The sequence below is a fragment of the Cyprinodon variegatus genome, unplaced genomic scaffold (assembly GCF_000732505.1).
Source record: "Cyprinodon variegatus isolate N-32 unplaced genomic scaffold, C_variegatus-1.0 Scaffold685, whole genome shotgun sequence".
Taxonomy (NCBI): domain Eukaryota; kingdom Metazoa; phylum Chordata; class Actinopteri; order Cyprinodontiformes; family Cyprinodontidae; genus Cyprinodon; species Cyprinodon variegatus.
In genome coordinates, this window is record NW_015151138.1 from 292,710 (window position 1) to 311,540 (window position 18,831).

The 18,831-nt window shown below is 35.8% G+C and overlaps 1 protein-coding gene across 1 annotated transcript in view; it reads left to right on the plus strand.

The window, feature by feature from the left end:
* Positions 1-18,831, plus strand: part of kndc1 (kinase non-catalytic C-lobe domain (KIND) containing 1) — a 53,887-nt gene that overhangs the window by 25,443 nt on the left and 9,613 nt on the right. The window contains exons 16-23 of the mRNA XM_015394444.1: positions 1,199-1,337; positions 5,185-5,444; positions 7,925-8,280; positions 10,710-10,806; positions 10,889-10,986; positions 14,255-14,439; positions 18,516-18,626; positions 18,706-18,775. Coding sequence (XP_015249930.1) covers positions 1,199-1,337; positions 5,185-5,444; positions 7,925-8,280; positions 10,710-10,806; positions 10,889-10,986; positions 14,255-14,439; positions 18,516-18,626; positions 18,706-18,775 — 1,316 coding nt within the window. The remainder of the gene's footprint in view (positions 1-1,198; positions 1,338-5,184; positions 5,445-7,924; positions 8,281-10,709; positions 10,807-10,888; positions 10,987-14,254; positions 14,440-18,515; positions 18,627-18,705; positions 18,776-18,831) is intronic.

Here is an 18,831-nt window from a genome sequence, read left to right on the forward strand (position 1 = left end):
TTTTTTTTTATCGATAAGCTTTTTTTCTATATCGCCCAGCCCTATGACAGAGTAGAAAATCAAAACTTGTGAAATATATAAAATATAAAATGTGGACATTGCTGTAAGGGTTATGTAGTCATATGTTAAATGCCCTGAAAAAATCTCAAAATACATTTTTCCTTAATCGCTTATTGGCATCCATAACAACTCTTCTAATCATGTTTAAATGGTCCCAGGACCATTTAATTGGTGATGTAACGCATTCTGTACCCCTTTGATATAAGCCTATTCACTTGTTCTAAGTGAAAACAAGGAGAACATGCCATCCAAATAATGCAAACCCTCTTTTACTGGCAGAGGAGCTGGCTATAAGTGGATAGCTACTTGACTAAACTTGCCCACATAAACTCGAAACAACTGAAAACTAAAAACTTTTTTATCAAAAAAGTTCTTAAGGTTCATTCAAGTGTTTTGGGTTTTTTTTTCCTTTTGTATTTAAATTCTTAAAATTTTCAAAACTGCAAGGGAAAAACTGTTTTCACATCACATGAGACATGTGATCACCAGCTGGACCTTACTGCCTGTAAAAAGATGAAGAAGAAGGCTGGAAGTAATTGGATGATGATGGCGCCCTCTAGAGCTGTGTCTTAAATATGGATATATCTCACGTGTTAAGATCTGCTGCTGCCATTTTGTTTTTGGAGTTATTTCGTAAACAAACTTATTCATGTGCACTTTTAATAACATTTGTTATTTCATGGAACAGCAATTGAAGAACCTTGCATTTTAGAATTTAGCAGAATACCTCCATAGTTTTACATTCATTTGTAATGGAAACACAGCTAGTTACATCTAGCCCTTAATTCATTTAACAGTAAGCTGCTTTGCAATGCCTATATTTCCCTTCTGCGCATGCAGGTCACTTTGATGACCTAATAGGTTTAGACTAAAGTGTGATAGCGATAAGATTTTATTAGTAGTATAAACAGGCAAAAAATATCCGTTTTCAGAAAAAATAATCTAATTAAGCATCAAGATCTGCTGTATGAATGTAGCCTAAAACTAAACTTTTTGTCATTTCTTTGTAGTTCTACTAAGAAATAACACTCCAGACCAGAACATAGGAGATTACATCACTTTTTTTAAGCTCAGTTCACATAGTAACTTGCTATTAAACCCTTTGAAAATATTTTTTTTTATATATATTTTTTCCCAGGCGAATACCTTTTCTCTTTGAAGGGACTCCAGTTCCAGCAGTTTGCCCGTGTTGTGAAGGAGAGATTCTGTGATCTGCACTGGGAAGATGATTTGCTGGGTGTGTTGCATTGCCTGGTGAACTACAGCTGCTCAGCACTGTGAGCACGTCTTGTCTTTGATTCTCTTTATACAATTATTGACTTTGTAAATGACTGCTCATGTGAGAAGGGGCTGAGCCTGTTTGCTTAAGTCTTGCTGCTCTATTCTGCTTTGTTGTCTAAGTAAACAGAGCAGGTCACAATGTCTTGATTTCCAAAAGCATTTAACAGGCTGATGAGCTTAGATTTGAGTCACTAACTCTTGATACGAGTCATTAATCAAAAGTCTCTTGACCTCCTGCTACGTATGTCCTACACCACAAATGTGTTCAATTCAGTAATCATTAGAAATTGTTCAAACTCCTTAAAAAAATATATTTTTATATACTAATTGCAATTTTTTTTTGCTGGAATGTAATGTGATAAACCAAAACAAATTGGAACATTTTCAGAAAAAGCATTGTTTGAAGTTTGTTTTTGGGAATATAAATCTGTAAAAGGTTTCATACATTTGTATTCAGTGACTTTTACTCTGATACCGCCAAGTAAGATTCAGCACCTTCAGACGACAACTGTTTGTGTTTCACTGCTCAAATATGACCTTTATGGAAGAGTGGCCAGAAAAATCGCTTTGTTGCAACGTACCATCCCCCAAACCCCACAAAGACCTTTTAAAAATGATTTTGCCGTATTACTCAGCCCCCCTCCCCCTCTCTCCAAATGTAATATTATTGGTGACATTAATAAACTACATTTGGAAAATTGTAAAATGACTTTCTCCTTGATGTATTCTACTGTTCTGGTCTAACTCCATCCAACTGCTGAGCTATTGAACCTCAGATAACAGACAATTTCCTCCTCTCATTCAACATTTCCCTCCATATCTCTCTCACCACGGACACACATTTCTAGCCATCTCTCACAACATTCTGCTCAACAGAGTTTCCTCCCTTTGCATCATTCACATCTCCGTTGGTTGGTTTTATTCCTACCTCAGTGGACACACTCAGTCCAACTTAACTCCTTTAGTTCATGCACCTCTCCTGTAACTGCTGGTATGCTTCAGGGTCCCAGTAAACCTAATATTATCCTTTTTTTCTTCCCCTCTGCAATATTGTCCATTAGTTTATTGTTCATTACCATTAAAATGTTGATGACGGCCAATAGACCCACTTCTGTGCACCCCCCCTCTTCCCTCACATCCTGTTTGTCTCAAATAAAATCTCGGTTCACTTCCAACGTTCTATTATTAATAGTGATAAAACTGTCCTCTTCTTTTATAGGAACATAATCAGTATTATCCACAATATACAGTGTTTTTTTCTCATCTCCACATTCTTTCTGTCACCTCAGTTTAAAAGTCCTCCTTGCTAGCTTCCTATCCTTCTTATCTTACATTGTTAATGTTACTCAATCTACATATTTCTCTCTGTGCAACATTAAAGCCATACTGTGTAACTTTTAGCCATTGGAGTGCTAGACATTCCCATTTTTAGCGCCCCTGAAAGCAACTGGGAAACCTGCAGTATCACAAATTAAACAGCCCCCCTCCATGTGTTGAGAAGTCATAGAGTTACTTGTAAAGACAAGGAAACATTCACCCCTCTAGATGAAATCCTTTATCGGAGAGTTAAAAATATATGTTTAATCAGGTAAGGTTATTTCTGCTTTGTTGCCTTACAGCATCAGTTCATTATCATTATGTCCCTGTAGTAAAATAACTATGTTACACTGAGTCAAAACACAAAGATGTGAGTTAAAAAAAAACATAGAAAACTGAAGAATAAGGATCCTTAGAATAGATGTAAAAATGCAGAAGTAAGAAAACTGTATCCATCTGGAATGTGGTCTGTATATATTCACATAAAGTCTAGCTTGTGCTGAAGCAATGTATGAACATTTTGGATGTTTGCTTGATTTTACAGCTTTAGCTGTTTAATGTCTTCCTGCTAGCAGCTTTAAAATAAACTTTCTGTTTCTAGTTACTTTTGATGACATAATCCTAAATGATTTTCCTGATGGAAGTTGGAAACACTGCACATAGGGTGGGATATGTATGTGTCTGGCCCTCTTCTGGACTCTTGCAGTATAAATGGAGTCTGGATCCAGTAAACAGCGTCCCACAATCCCCCTGTGCTGTCTTCACCACCCATCCCAAGTCCTTCCTCCCCTGTGCGGAACAGTTCCTTTACTACACCAAAGAAATTGAAGTCAAGACCAGTCCATTTCAACTTTTTGAGAAAGAAGAGAAGCTGTTGGCCTTTCTTCATTAAGTAGGGGATGTTCTCTGTCCAAGCAAAGTAAGAAGAATGCTCAGGAGCTTTATGCTGTCCACCTGCTCCATTCCCTCCCCCTGTATGCTGAAGGGAGCATGCTCAGTCCTCCTATACCTCCCGTTGCTCACTATAACCTCCTAGCTCTTGCTGGGGATCAATCCAAGGTTTTTATATTGACCTATAAAAAAACAGGATGGTAAAAAGGCATTATTTTTGTATATTAAGCAATTTTCCTAAAAATATACAATTTATTTTACAGGGTTTTACTGAAGAAGTCTAAGTCAATGTAAACTTTTAATAAAAACTTAAATGTGTTACAAATTCCTCATTGTGTGTATTTGTGTTAATTGAATCACCAGAGTAAGTAGAATATAGCCGGTCAGCTGGTTTAAGTTAACATTGTGAAGGAAAAGCAATTCTTTTAGTTGTATTTGAGTAGATTCTTAACCACTTAGTAGCATTAAAGATGGAAAGGTTTAAAATTATCAAGTTTATCTACAATTATTTACCTCTTCTGATTGCCAAAAATTTTTGTTTTTGTTTTTTTTCCATCTACCATCTCTTCCCTTTGTGTTAACTGAAATATTGGGTAGGATATAGGTTGGGTTGAAGATGCAGACATGGTTCTTATGACAATTTGAAGAGTTTTGATTATGGAATCTGTACGATCTGCAAAACAAATAGGAAGACTCACCAGAGCATATTGTTCTGCAATTGATTAACTACATCTAAACTGAGTTTTAATTAGTTAAAGTTTTTAGTTGGATTAAATCCAACTAGCATCTAAACGGTAAACAAAAAGAAGCAGAATAGTAGAGTCATCTTTGATCGTGATGATGTCTTCACTTCTTCTCTGATACACAGTCATACCCAGCATTTAAAAGAGGTTTTAATATAGTACAATCAAAGCAATAACTAAAAGCAACAATTCTCTCTATGGTAACCGTCTGTAACACAGGGCAACATTTTTGTGCACACTGGAGATGTACATAAATCACTTCTTTGTTTGTCAATGATATGCTTAGAATAAGCCCGTAGCAATTGGCGGAGCTTGCTCTTACAAACATGATATGTGAAAGCCAAGCTGGGAGTTCAGCCTCTAAGTTCTTTTACCCCCCTTTTTATCCAGGGAGAAGAGATCTTGTGCTCAGGGCAGCACACTAAGAGACTCTTTAATCTGCTGTGTTAGGGAGACGTAGCAGCTTTGCAGGGGGATGGACATGCATTACTTCTTGCTGTAGGCTGGTTCACAAGACTGGACTGTGAAGGGAAGTTTTCTGTGATATTCACACTCTTGGAATGAATCAGAGGAGATCTGTGTTTATTTATCACTCTGCCCATTCAAAACCTTTGTAAAAATACATGTGGATGGCATTTTGATAAGCTGCAGAATGGCTCTTTTTGTCTTTAATCTTAATTTCAAATCAGTATTTTACTGACTAACAGGATTTTATTCCTTTTTAGAACTTCTATGCTCAGTGTTTGATCTTTCCACATCCTAAAATCTTTTTTGCTTGTATTTAATTATTACTAAATTGAATATTAATAGTAATGTTTTAACAATGAATGATAATGAATTCACTAATTTCCGCCAGCTTTCAATGCACTGTATTATTTTCTCTCTTCTGAAGCGCCCCATGCAGAGATTGTAATGAGCACTCTCCGTCAAAGGCTCTGAAAAGGGCGGCCGTCACTCAACCCTTCACCATTGATCCCAATAGAGGGAAGACAGAAGTTTGTCTCGATCTGAATGGGAACATTCCCTCATCTCGTCCTGTCACTGTCAAAGTATGGGGAGGAACAGAGACTCCATCCTGCTGTGGGGAAGAAGAGACGGAGCTTGAAGATGCTGAAATAGGACTGGAGAAAAGCAGATGTTGGATAAGTCGAGGTAAGAAGATCACCTGATCACACACTTTTCAATTAGTTGGATTAAAATTAAAATGCATAGATACATAGGGTTTCTGTTTAAAGTATTCTTATGAATAAATTTTTAAGGGGGATAAACCTAGCAGGTTTATACCTGAAATATTCCACTGAATATTTTCAAAATAAAATCTGTAGTAGAAAATAGTAATTAATCAGCTTAATTTCAAGTCTTAAGAAATATAAGATGAAGAATTTATAACCAAATAAATAACTTGTGTCATTCTTGTACTTTATCACTCATGCCCTCTTGTTCCTATTACTAAAATGTTTATTAATGTACACATTTTAAGTGTTTACCTTTATTTTATTATTGTGAAGCTGAAATACTTTATGGAATTTCTGTTATTGTTTAATCTTCATATTTCTGAGTTTGAAATAAAAAAAGATCATTTTTAATCATTTTCTAATCATTAAAATATATTTTCCATGTTCAGTCGTCTGCTGCAGCCCCTCGTTATTTTGTCTTCTCATGTACATTTGTATATCTAGAAATATGTTTTGCATTGCTATTAACATTATTGTTATTATCAATTTAATGCTGCAATATTTGATTAAACATTTGAATTAATTCCATAACACCAAAATGTATATGTGTTATATTTATGGTGTGTCAGAGGTGTGATGTTTAAGCACAGAATTTCTCTTCATGGACAAACAAATCTAGAGAGCCTGACCTAACATGAACTGAAAGAACTAAAGTTTCATTTAAAGAAATGTTCCTGGAAGGGAAAAAAAGATGATAAGAAGGTTTCCAATGATCCGTTGCTTTAACCTGCTTGTTTTAAATTAGGTGAGATGTGTTGTGCACCATACAGAGGCCAACAATAAACAAAGCAGGATAGGTCCAGTTTTCCAAAGAATTCCAATTTATGGAAGATTTTAAATCCCCAGTGAAGCTGTAATAAGCATGTTTTTTCTCTCTCTCTTTTTTTTACTCCGGGGTGAAATTACGGTACCCAGAGAATACCCACCCAAACACTGGGAAGTAATGGCAACTTAACGCCGAAGGCCCGAGCTGGAGTATAAAGCCTTGAATTTCTAACATTTCTAACATCTTGTCTAGAGTGAAACCACTTAAAGCTGCAAATACCTGGAATGATGACGGATTGCTTTTGACAAAACTTCTAAAGCTTTTAGAGCAACTGCAGAAATATCAGAGGAGCACGGATAGCGTAACTAAACTGCTGAATCTCCTGAGGTGTGCAGGGAGAACTCGAGTAACAAAGTCCTCAGACACCAACTTTATTAATAGACAATGCTTTTCATCATTCCGGTTGACAAAAATCATACATTTTCCATTTAAATAAAAATAAAATTTAGATAAAAAAGTTGTAGAACAGAAAAAAAACCTACAACTGTTAACTTAACCCTTTAAAGCCCGATCCAAGAATAAAACAAAACAGAAAATTACTTTTTTTTGGTTTGAAGTCCTTATTTGGCCTTTTAACAAAATATGTAAAAAGAAAAACAGAAATACATTTTTGATATTAATAATTTATTACTATGTGATAAGTCAAGATTATTTTTTGTGTAGTCTTCTGCCCTCTGTTATCAGGTATATCTGATTGTGTATAATAGGATTTTGAGCAGTTTTTACCATTAAATTATGCAAAAGGTGTCAGACACAAAACATTTCAGAAACCGTATGTATCAAATACGATACATTTGGCATTATAGGGTTAAAATGTTGTAAAAAACCAAATATAGGATTGGTTATTTTAGAAAAGCTTTGGTTTCTCGAATGACCTTAAAGCAAACTAGAGGGTTCCTCTAATACACTCTGTCTTCCATGTAATGAGAGAAGCTTTTCATTTTCATATCACAATCTAGCTTTAAGATTGGAGTTTTTTTTTTTTCAATTGAATCCATTACATGTCTGTTCATGATTGTTTTGCTCACGTTAGATTCTTAAAGTTTTTAGAGTTTTGTGCCCGAATGAATCGGCGTTACTTTTGGATTTGAAACTCTTCTGTGAAAATTTCTCTTTACAACTCTGCTGATTGACAACATCAAGCTGTTCTTCATCTTTCAGCACATTCATTTGGGCCTGAGCCATGCCTAGAAAGCTCTCAATAGGTTTTCTTTTAGGAATTAATTCTTTGCCGTTATATTCAGCAACACTTTCATAGCTTATTTTGTTTTAAATTGCTAGATAAACTGGACTACAAACAAGTTCTTAACAAGGTAGAACAAAAACGTTAGTGATAGCACTAGAGGTCGAATTTCCTGGAGACAATTTTTTGCAAACAGAAAGTGCATTGTGCAGACATGACAGGGTTTGCAAAAAATACCTCCAGCACCACTTTTGGGTATCTCTCTGTGTGTTTGTCGCACAGATCCAGTCAGCCCTGTCGTTTTCCATGTGATCTGACTCCCTCTCCTTTCTTCCCTTTTCCTCTCTCTCTTTCTTCTGTTGGCTTTTTTGTCTGTTTAACTTTGGAGTTGTAAAGGCAAACAGTTTAGAGTCTGGGGTTATGGAGGCAGGAGGTCATTCAGCGGGAGGCAGTGATGAAAGCCCTTCTGAAGCTGAGTTTCTGTCAGGGAGAGAGGAAGATCTGATGGGAGCCCATGATGAGCAGATGAGTCCTGACTGCTCAGAGGACATGGAGGACAGCGACTCTCTGGTATCTGAGCGACTCTTTTCACCTGCATTTACATCAGGCGGCATAGGCCTCAGCTTCAGCCCAGCCTGGACATTGGCTTTCTTTGGAGAAGATTGCTTTAGTCAGGAGGTTATTGAGTATGCATTGAATCTGGGAAAGCACACAGGATCATCAGGGCTGGAAGTGAAACTACAGGTGGGTAAATGCTATTGGCTGTGAGTCATCTTTGACCTTCTCTCAGTCAGTCTGAATAAACAGCAGACTGGATGATTTATTTATTAAGTTTACTAAGCTGATGAAATTTATTATACAACAGCTTTTAATACACTGGATAGGGATACATATGTAAAAACATAAAACCTGTCGATGATTAATAATATCAGCCTGGATTTTTAGCAATAAATAACAGTGGATGCTTTCCATTTTAAAATACTGTTTAACTGTTCTTTTACTACTATTACTAAAGTTCTTTCAAGACAATTGTTTTTTGTTTAAAAATACTTTTTAAAGATGCAACAAAATATTTCTTTAAACTGAAGTGTGTAAAATCACATGATAAAGTTATCTTAGCAATTGAACAGTTCTCTTAAAGTAACATTGATAAATTGTTGCATTACAAATAAATATTTAATATTTAATAATGTTTCATTATGTCATAAATCAATCTAGTGGTATTTAAGCCTCACCCAGTATGAGTAGGTTATGGAGCAGGCTAAAAATGCTTTAAAAAAAAAAAGTCCTTTTTGCAATAAGAAAGCAGGGTTCTCTTACATTACATGATTCACCCAAAAGAACTACTACCTGTAAATAAATCATGGAAGAAATAAATGATATTAAACTATTATCCACTGAGACCCCATGAGTAATTTTCTTTATTATCTACTCATAGGTAAACATCGAGTCATCACCATGAAATCAGATTTTTTTTTCATGGTATAGTGTGCATTGTGCTTCAGTTAACCTGCTAGAAAATCCAGGGTGTGGAAGGTCTTTGATCTTTTTCATGTGGGATCTTTGTTCAAACCACAAAGCCCAGAAGATTGCAATCGCCACATGTGATTTTGGTCCTTATTGGTTTACATCAATGGTGGCAGGGTGCTAACATTAGTCCACCTTTCCAGTCTCTGTTACACCAAAAGGGGTGATTGCAATAATCAGGGACTCAACTGTAGGCAGTCAATAATTGTTGCTGCTTGCATTTTTTTTGTGTGTGTGTAATTGAGCAAGAAACAATGTTTAAAAAAAAACAACAAAAAAACATGGCAAATTGCTAATGTTTCTAAGGCTACAACCACATATGCATGCTCACACAGAGGATAAATGCTTGTGCATAAAAGGAACTTTATTGATTCTATACATGTAATGAGGCACATATGTGTTGAGTTGCCAAATTGGCAAGAGTAGCAACCCTTCAGCAGTTGAGGTATTTTAGTTATTTAGGTATTTAATTATTTCACCCCTTTTCCATTTATTCACTCAGTCTTTCCTGTTTTAGGATCTTAAGTTAATTTTTCTTCATATACAAAATATTGTTTTATACCATATTAAGTTTTCACCTCATTTTAGATGAATACTTATTTAACATCATATTGGAATTTATAGAGAAACAAACCTGTTCACCTAAGGAAAATAATAAAAATCCATAATGTATAATATATGAATATTTTGGGCTTAACAGTTCTTCAGGGTTTTTTTTCATGGTTATTTCTCTTGGGTCGTGATTTACTCTATTACTATTTGTTTTATTAGGTATAGGTTTTTATATCAGCATTTTATGTAATGCTCTTTGTAATATTTATTTAGTTTTACGTGTTTATTAATGCAAAACAACAAGGATGACGGTAGAACCCGAGTTAAATGTATGCTCTTCAAACAAAACAAATATAATACATTTAAAGGTCTGATCTCCAGCATGTTATAAGGCCAGGATTCAGAGTATATTCTTTTAATATTCTAATACCATATCACTGCCTGAGCTTATGACCAAATCAAGTAAAATACTCTCTAATACTAGTATGCTGTACTAGTTTGGGATTTTGTATGTAAAACTGGTGGTTTTTAAAGAGGTGCCACTATGCTTTTCAAACTTTTCACTCAAATTTTCGCAATGCACTTTCACTCTAGTTTTACATATCTAAGTTTCATTCAATCCGTTCACCCGTTCAGGTTAGTTTATCAAGTATGCATATTATTTTTTCTATTTCCAAAGAAAAATGGGTCACGGTCAGGCTTTAGGGTAAATAGAATGGTAATGTGAGGGGCTTGGAGATAATTGGCATATTATCCCCCTCTAACTGGATCTGAATATTAATGTGTTGAGCTTAGCCCTTGGCAGAGGAAGTTATTATCATTTGCAAAAGAATATTAATGAATAGTCTTTGTTTTTTCCCCACTTTGATGGAACTACTGCTCTTTCACACAGTTTGTGTAGAAGCTAAAATAGTATACCTTATATGTCCACTACAGCTACTGCTCGCTCATAACACTTCAAAAGAGTGGTTGCCATGGTTAGGAGAGAGAGAAAGAAAATGCTGCCTTATACACAGTGGAAAATACCCAAAGGCCTCTTCCAGTGGAAAGCATGTGGTGTCATTCCTGTGATTCTCTGATTTTATTCTGAATAGGAAGTTCAGCAGCAGCTGATAATTGAGACAAGAAATCTGAGGAAAACCAGAAATTTCTATCAAAAGCTGAAGAATCAACAAGAGAGAAAGAACAAAGGTTTGTGTGCTCTTTTGTTGAAAACAAGAAGTTTTGGGTGTTTCCAATTGGAATATTCATATGTGTATATTTCATTCTGAAGGTCCTGAGGGTAAACTGATGCTTTCAAAGCTGAAGTCGCAGCTTGAAGAACTCAGATCCAGGGTGGCCTTCTTGGATTGTGTGAAGAAATACCTTGAGGTACTCCTGCTTTCAACCATGTTTTAAACATATTTCCTAAAAACTCCACCTAAGACACTATTTATCATCTGCTCAGAATTCGATTCAAATAATTTGCTGATTCAGTATCAAAAACATTATATTGATGCATTTGACCTTCTAGTATAAAAGGTATGGATTATTATCCTTTCTGGACATATCAAAAATACAGCTTTATCAACATATTTAATCACCTCGGCAGGCTGAATGCTTGGAGTGGTTTCAACAACAGTGCAGCAAATCTGTTCGCTGATTATTTAAGCTAAAATTCTTTCGACTATTTGGGGTTGCAAATGGACAGCGCACAGAGCAGGGCTACTATTACAACAATGAAAAAGTCAGAATTTACTTCCTATCTTCTGATTCTGTGTACATTATGACCAGTTAGTTTAAATATTAAATTGGTTATATTATAAATGATATATCTACCATAAGTATGGAAAATTTGCTTTACCCTTTAAAGCCCGATCCAAGAATAAAACAAAACAGAAAATTACTTTTTTTTTTGGTTTGAAGTCCTTATTTGGCCTTTTAACAAAACATGTAAAAAGAAAACACAGAAATACATTTTTGATATTAATAATTTATTACTATGCGATAAGTCAAGATTATTTTTTGTGTAATCCTCTGCCCTCTGTTATCAGGTATATCTGATTGTGTAAAATAGGATTTTGAGCAAAGTTTTCACCATTAAATTATGCAAAAGGTGTCAGACGCAAAACATTTCAGAAACCGTATGTATCAAATATGATACATTTGGCATTACAGGGTTAAAAGTCATCAACAATGCTCTTAAATGTAAAAAAAATTAGGTTGTAAATGCAAAAGAAATCTTAACTGAAACAGACCATAATCAGCTCAAAAATTGTGTAATAGTGAAAACCGTTTTGTGGTGCTTCCATGACATCGATGTCAACCCTCTACGATAATTATAGATGCCATGTCTAATTCAACATAACAGAAATCTAAAGGTTGTTTTCTGTACCTTGTGCTTTAATCTAAAAATATACTTTTCATGCTAACATTGTGACATTGTGACATAGAAGGATCTTTGTCTTGTGTCCACTTTAAAAGGTTACATCTCCTAGCACAATAGTTGAATATTTCATAGCTTCTCTTTTTGTGCCTGATTAATAATTAAAACAGTGATTCCAGGGATTATACATAATGGATCATAATGTACATCAGGAGACCAAATTATATGAATCTCCTGACACCCAGCATGCTAGAATCATTGTACTTTATAACGAATCCAGGAGCAGTTAGTTAGAGACACTGAAAGGAGTTTGACTTCATTGTCTGCACTGTGGTCCATAACTTGGAAGTGGAAGGAAAAATAAAATTGAAGGAAAATTATCAATATGTAAAAAAAAAAAAAAAACATTTCACTTTTTCTGTATTGGAAGAAAAAATTGTTCCGCTCTTTACTAAATATCTTAAACTGGATGATGGGTATCTGGCTCTAAATAGGATTTATTTCCAGACTTTAACTAGCCCACTCTGTCATGCTCTCATCTTAACCATACAATTATAGCTCTGCTGTCTCTTTGGGGCTGGGTGTGTTGCTGGAAAAGTAAAATTTTGACCAAGTATGGAATATTTACAGCATTTAGCATGTTTTTCTCTTGAACATGATCAATTTTACTATCCATTCTGAAGAAACATTTCCACAGCATGATTCTCCCACCACTGTGTTTCATGGTGAGTATCATGTGTTTAGTGTAGGGTTGTCAAAAGTATCGATACTGAAACGTTGTATCCGGATACAATACTCATTTTAAAAAGTATCGATACAGCCATCTAAAGTGCAGAATAGTGGAAAATGCACTTTCTGAAAACTGTGTGATTGAATAATTCTGTGCATTTTTTCAGTTTCAGACTTTTTTTGTAACAGGTGCAGCTGCTGAGAATAATTTTTGTTTAACTGGTTTGGCTAGTGTCATTGTTATGTCTGCAAAACAAAGCCAAGGAAGGAACACTTAATTTTAATTTTAAGTTTTTTATCAAGCTTGCTTAATATTGTGCACAGCATACAACCTCAAAATATTATTCTTATTGTTTTTTATTTATTGTATTGCATTTTTTTAGTAATGAAAATATTTCTGTTGAATTTTAAAGTCTTTGTTTTTATTCTTGTGGTATCGAAAATGGTATTGAGTATCGAATATTTTACTTAGTATCGGTATCGAGTTGAAAGGTTTAGTATCGTGACAACCCTAGTTTGGTGTGATGCAAGGATTTTTGTTATAGATATCCGCATTTCAGCTATTGCCCCTTTTAACGTGTTTTATGTGTCCTTGTGGCAAACGAGGACACATAAAAATAAATGTCCTTTAAAAAAGGCCTTTTTTAAACAGTTTTTCCCCAACGCCAGACTTATTAGTACACAGCACACTTAAAACATAATCTGCTCTTAAATTCTAAATTCAAATTTCAAAGCTAATTATGTTTTAGAACCTTAATGTTTTTTTTTTTCACTGATGTTCTCTAAGTAAACTCTAAAGCCTTCAGAGAACAACTTGTTTTATAGTGAGTAAATCACATTTTTCTGATTTTTTTCCCCAACTTTTCCATTTTTTCTATGTAGGTGACCTGAGCTTATAGGTTGCAACGGAGTATATGAGTGTAGAGCTGAAACAATTAATCTAATGAAACATGATTAATCAATTATTAAAATAATAACAAATTTTGTAATCAAATAATAGTAACTGTAGTATAGGGACCTTATAACATGCCATTTATCTGACAGAGCAACCCACTTAGATCAGTGACTATAGCAAAATTGTATAAAAATCAAAAAAACGTTTTTGTCTGTCAATAGGCTCTATCCAGATCTCCTCAAAAAGAAAAGTTTTAGTTTGAGTTGGTTTCAATTTGGTAAAAAATTTTCCTTAAGGAACCTTTTGCTATCCGATTGTTCATTGATTAATATAACAAAATAATAGACAGAGTAATCGATTCGTCAAATGATCGTAAGTTTCAGCCCTATATGAGTGTAAGAGTAAAATAGTCTGTTTTTTTTTTTTGGTATATATATATAGAAACTCATGCTTATTTTTCCTCCACTTCTCAGTTATGCTTTTGTTGATCTATAACATGAAATAACATTAAACACTAAAATAATCTGTAGTTTTCAGTTACAATGTGAGGAAAAATAGATTTAAATAAATGTGAATAGTTTTAGTGGTAAGAAACCATTTAAAATCAGATTGTTATCCTTTTCTCAAATCATTTGTTTTCATCATTACAGGTTCTCTGTGTTGATCAGTGGGGTCTGGAAGTTTCTTTACTGCCCTCTCTGGCTGTCTGTGGATGTCATGCTTTGGACCTTCAGTCCACTGAAGACACCTCTGTTCTGAGCTTTGGTACCAGTAAAGGGAAAAGGACTCTGCAGTCCGGGTCTCCTCTGGGACTCATGGCTTACCTTTATGCCAGGTACAGTTGATATGAGGGTAAAAATAGGAATTATAAACAGAATGTATTTAATTAGGAACACAACCAATTATGCATCCAGTTTAACATGAATCCAAGGGGGGGTTTATTTATAGGAGACATTTTGTTGCTGTTTTTGCACCAATATCCAACTTGGGACCAACCAGTTTTATTGTGCGTTACATTAACGCACAGTCTACTGTTTGTATATAGCTTCTGTGTATATATATATATTTATATATATTCTATCTTATTTTGCTATTTTGTTTTGTTTTGTTTTGTTTTTTGTCTGCACCAACAACACCAAGTCAAATTCCTTGTAAGTGCAAACCTACTTGGCAATAAACTTGATTCTGATTCTGATTCTGATATTAGAGGATCAAATTCTCGAAATGTCTGTCAGATTTTTTATGTTTGAAGAACCCAGCCATGTAAAGCCTTCAAACAGAGGAGTTTTGGTATCATATTGTCTTTTATATAGGATGAAGCATGAGTTGAATCAATAGATTAGAGGCACTGACTGGAAGTTTCTAGAATTGTTGTTTGCATCGGTTGTGGTAAAAAAAAAAAGAGCCGAGTCAAACTGCAAACCTTTTAATTTACCTCTTATCCAGGTTATGCTATTCCATGTAAGTTACATCCCATTTTGTGATGTATGAATCATTACAAAAATAATAATATGATAAAAGGGGCTTCATCTTGGGTAATTTTGGATAATTTCTGCTCACTTGCATCAAAGAAGTCCGGGGATTTGGTTAAAGCATCTGACTAGGATGCTTCTACCTTACCTATTTTCTCTTGTTCTTGGCACTGTACATATGGAAGAGACCCCAATGCACACCCAAATCTTTCTGGAGGAAATGTGTATCTCTGCTGGCTTTGGAACACCTTAGTAATACCAAGAACATGTGGGAGGGAAGGCGTTTGTTGAGGAATCCCACCCTGTTCAGAGAAGTAAAAGGCAAAGGATGGATAGTTCGAGCACACAGTAAAGTCCTCAGTTAAAGTCCTTGCTACTATACAGACCATATCTAATGCAGCCAATTTTTCCTGATCTGCACTCTTCAAAGTAATTATGTTATTATCTATAGTTTTCAACGCTTATTTAAACATCAAAAGGATTCTGAGTTCATACCAATGATCCTTTTCTGAACTCCTACCAGTCACACTGGAAAATATCTCAATCTAGATAAGTAATTCTTTCTTAAAATAAGTGCATTTGTTCTTGGATTGAGGAGGTAAAAGAAATTTTGCCAATGGAACAAGACAATTTACATCTAAAATGAGAAAATACTATTGCATTGTCTTATTTCAAGTGCATTTTATCTAATGATCTTATTTTAAGAGTAAAAATACTCATTCTATTGGCAAACTATCTTATTTACCTTCTCAAATTAAGGAAAAATACACTTAATTTAAGACATTGTTGCTTATTTCTAGATTGTTTTTCCAGTGCATAACGCTACTGTATCTCTGCCTCTGGTTTGTACCCATCAGGAAAACAACATCAACATTAAAGAGAAATGGAGCCACATCATGAAATCAGCTCCATCTTTTCTCTTTATGTGACTGGGAATTTATAAATGCTGCTTGTAGGTTTATGACACTAAAAGCAAGCTGGAAACATTGACATTTAGGATAAACTGTTGATTCAAGTAAACCAATAGGATCTCATTTGATTCTTATTTGAATAGCAGCTCATACGGGATCTTTAGCGTTGCTGCATTCTTAAGGTACATTCTGATGTGATAGCAGTTGTGCTGAGAACTATTTAAAGAAACATATTCAGCTAATTTTTAGTTAAAATTAAATCTCCTCATTGCGTCCACATCCTTTTAAATGAGCGAAGTTATTTTGTAAAGAGGGAACCTGACTAGCATCTTTGCATAGAGACCTTTCTGAACCTTGACCCAGTCTGTTAAGGCTTTTAAAGGTACACTATGCAACCGGTGTTGATTTTCCAGCGAGGCTCCCCCCAGAGGGAGAAAGTAAAAGTGCACTGTCGTAAATATGCACAGCTGTTCTCCTGGTTTCTCCGTCAAGCCAGGCGCGGTTGTTTTGAGCTTAGCAGACAGGCGAACGCAACGAATGACTAATGCTGCGTTCACACCGGACGCAGCTGGCGCGACAGAAGCAGCGAATTTACATGCAAAGTCAATGGTTGACGCGCGTCAAGGCGCAGCAAAAGGTCCCGCGGCGCGTTTTGAGCAGCAGGCGCAGCGCGTCTGAGCAGCTGAAGCAGCGCGTCGGGCGCGTTTAATCATCTGACGCAGGGGGAGAGAGACAGCGCTGATGATCACTCCTCTTAAACAGTTTATTGACGCCTAAATTAACTTAAAATGCAGAAATCTGCCGGCAGAATATGTTGGCTTTTATTATCCTGCTGCCTGCAGGTTGGATTATTTAGATGAAAAACACCTACCAGCTGCCGCGGTGAACCTTGAGGAGGCGACCCGGCCAGAGGCTGCTCCTGAAGGGATTCCTACTGTCGGCGTATGTGGGGGTCTGAGCGGCTCCGACAGAAAAAATATTGAAGGCAGGATAATAATCTGAATGAACTGACGGCACTGATTACGTTTTCAGGTGTATTTTCTCACTTAAACACATATTAAAACTACTTTATTCCCACTGATCACAGCAAATATAGCTGCAAGGCAGAGAAAGGATAGTGAAGCTCCGCCCAACGCGCGTCAGACACACTTTTGCACCGCGCAGCCAGAGCAGCAAAGCTGCTTCAGCCGCGCGTCAGAACTAACTGGTACAAGCAGCAAAAATGATTTTGCTGCTTTTGCTGTGTCCGATGTGAACGTAGCATAACTGCACAAAGATCACCACTGTGCTAGCAACGAGCATGCTTTTAACTGGGGGGTGTAGCAGTTCTCGCCGTAAAGCAAGACTGACTCTCGCGAGACTTCTGAGCCTGTGGGTGCGGGTCGGTGCTCCTGCAATTGCAAGTGTGGTATTTCCCCCACAGACCACCAGGGCGGCCGAGAATACCTTTGTTCAACCTGAAATGACTCATTTAATCATCCAAAACGTTATGGAACACATTAATTAACTGAAAAATGTTACATAGTGTGCTTTTAGAGGCTGCATAATGTCTATGACTTCCACTGTTCATCCTCAATATTTTTTTTTAAATCTATATTTTAAAATTTCTTGGTGGGTAATTATGCTCATTTATGCTTCATTTTATGTTTTGGGGTTGTTTTTTTGGATTCATTTGGATAGATTAAACTTAGAAGGAGAGTTTGAGTATCTTTATGTCTTGTGGCTTCATTCGCAGTAATGTGGATGCTGCTTGAGATGAAATCAAAGCTGTAAATGCTGTTAAAGCAGAAACACTGACCCATGTCTTATGAGATACTATTGCCTAAAATTGGTTTTCTTCTTTTCAGTGTCGTGGCTAACCCTTAGTACTAAGGTGAGAAAATCTGAGAACCTCTCTTTCAAAGTCTTTTTTTAGCCATTGAAAAAAAAAAATACATTTTTCTTTTGGCTTAAAAAAAAGAAAACTTGGAATGCATCAGAATGAGTTTGAAAGGTTCACTGGGAAAAGAGATATTTTGGTTTTCCACCCGGACCTATGGACCTGCCCAGTCTTAGATAGATGGATGTATGGATCGCCGGACAGTCCAGAATAACGACATACTTGGTTAAATTAGACATTGTGTACTGTATGAGTAATACAATCTAGTTATTTTCTTTAAGTTGATACATGGCTGAATTTCCACTAAAAGCAAAGCAAACAAAATAGAAGTGCTCCATTTTTTTTATTTCTATACAAGAATTATGAGGCTTATCTGAAGTCCCATCTGTTCTAAAAGGAAAGAAACACTTTGAGCTTCACTTTAGACACCCAAATGTGTGCTATTAAGCAGAGAAATGTGTTGCTTTTTCTCTCTTTTACACTAATTGAAGGCTGAAAAAAATACACACAGAGAGAACTGTATTTCACAAAGAGCTTTTAAGTCTCAGAATGTCACACCGTTGCAACCATCAGTGTTAGAAACACATTAGAAAACAGGTTTACTCCAGTTACTTCCAGTCAAACTTTTTCTTTCTGAACTTGTCTACAGAAATGCTGCTGCAGAAGGCTACATCCAACAGTTCCTGTACACTTATCGGTTCTTCTGCACCCCTGAAGAACTATTGCAGTTTGTCATGAATAAATTCATCAGCGCTGCAAGGTATCATGTATTCATTGATTAACTCATGTTGTCACAGAGAGCAACATTTATATAATTTTGCTGTTTTGTTTTACATCAGGGAGAGCCCAGAGATGTCGGGGGACAGTGAACGGATCTTCCATCGCAGTCTGGACCTTCTGCAGATCTGGAGACTTTACACCAAAGTCAAGTCTTGTGGATACGTTAGAAACCTTTCTAAATACTG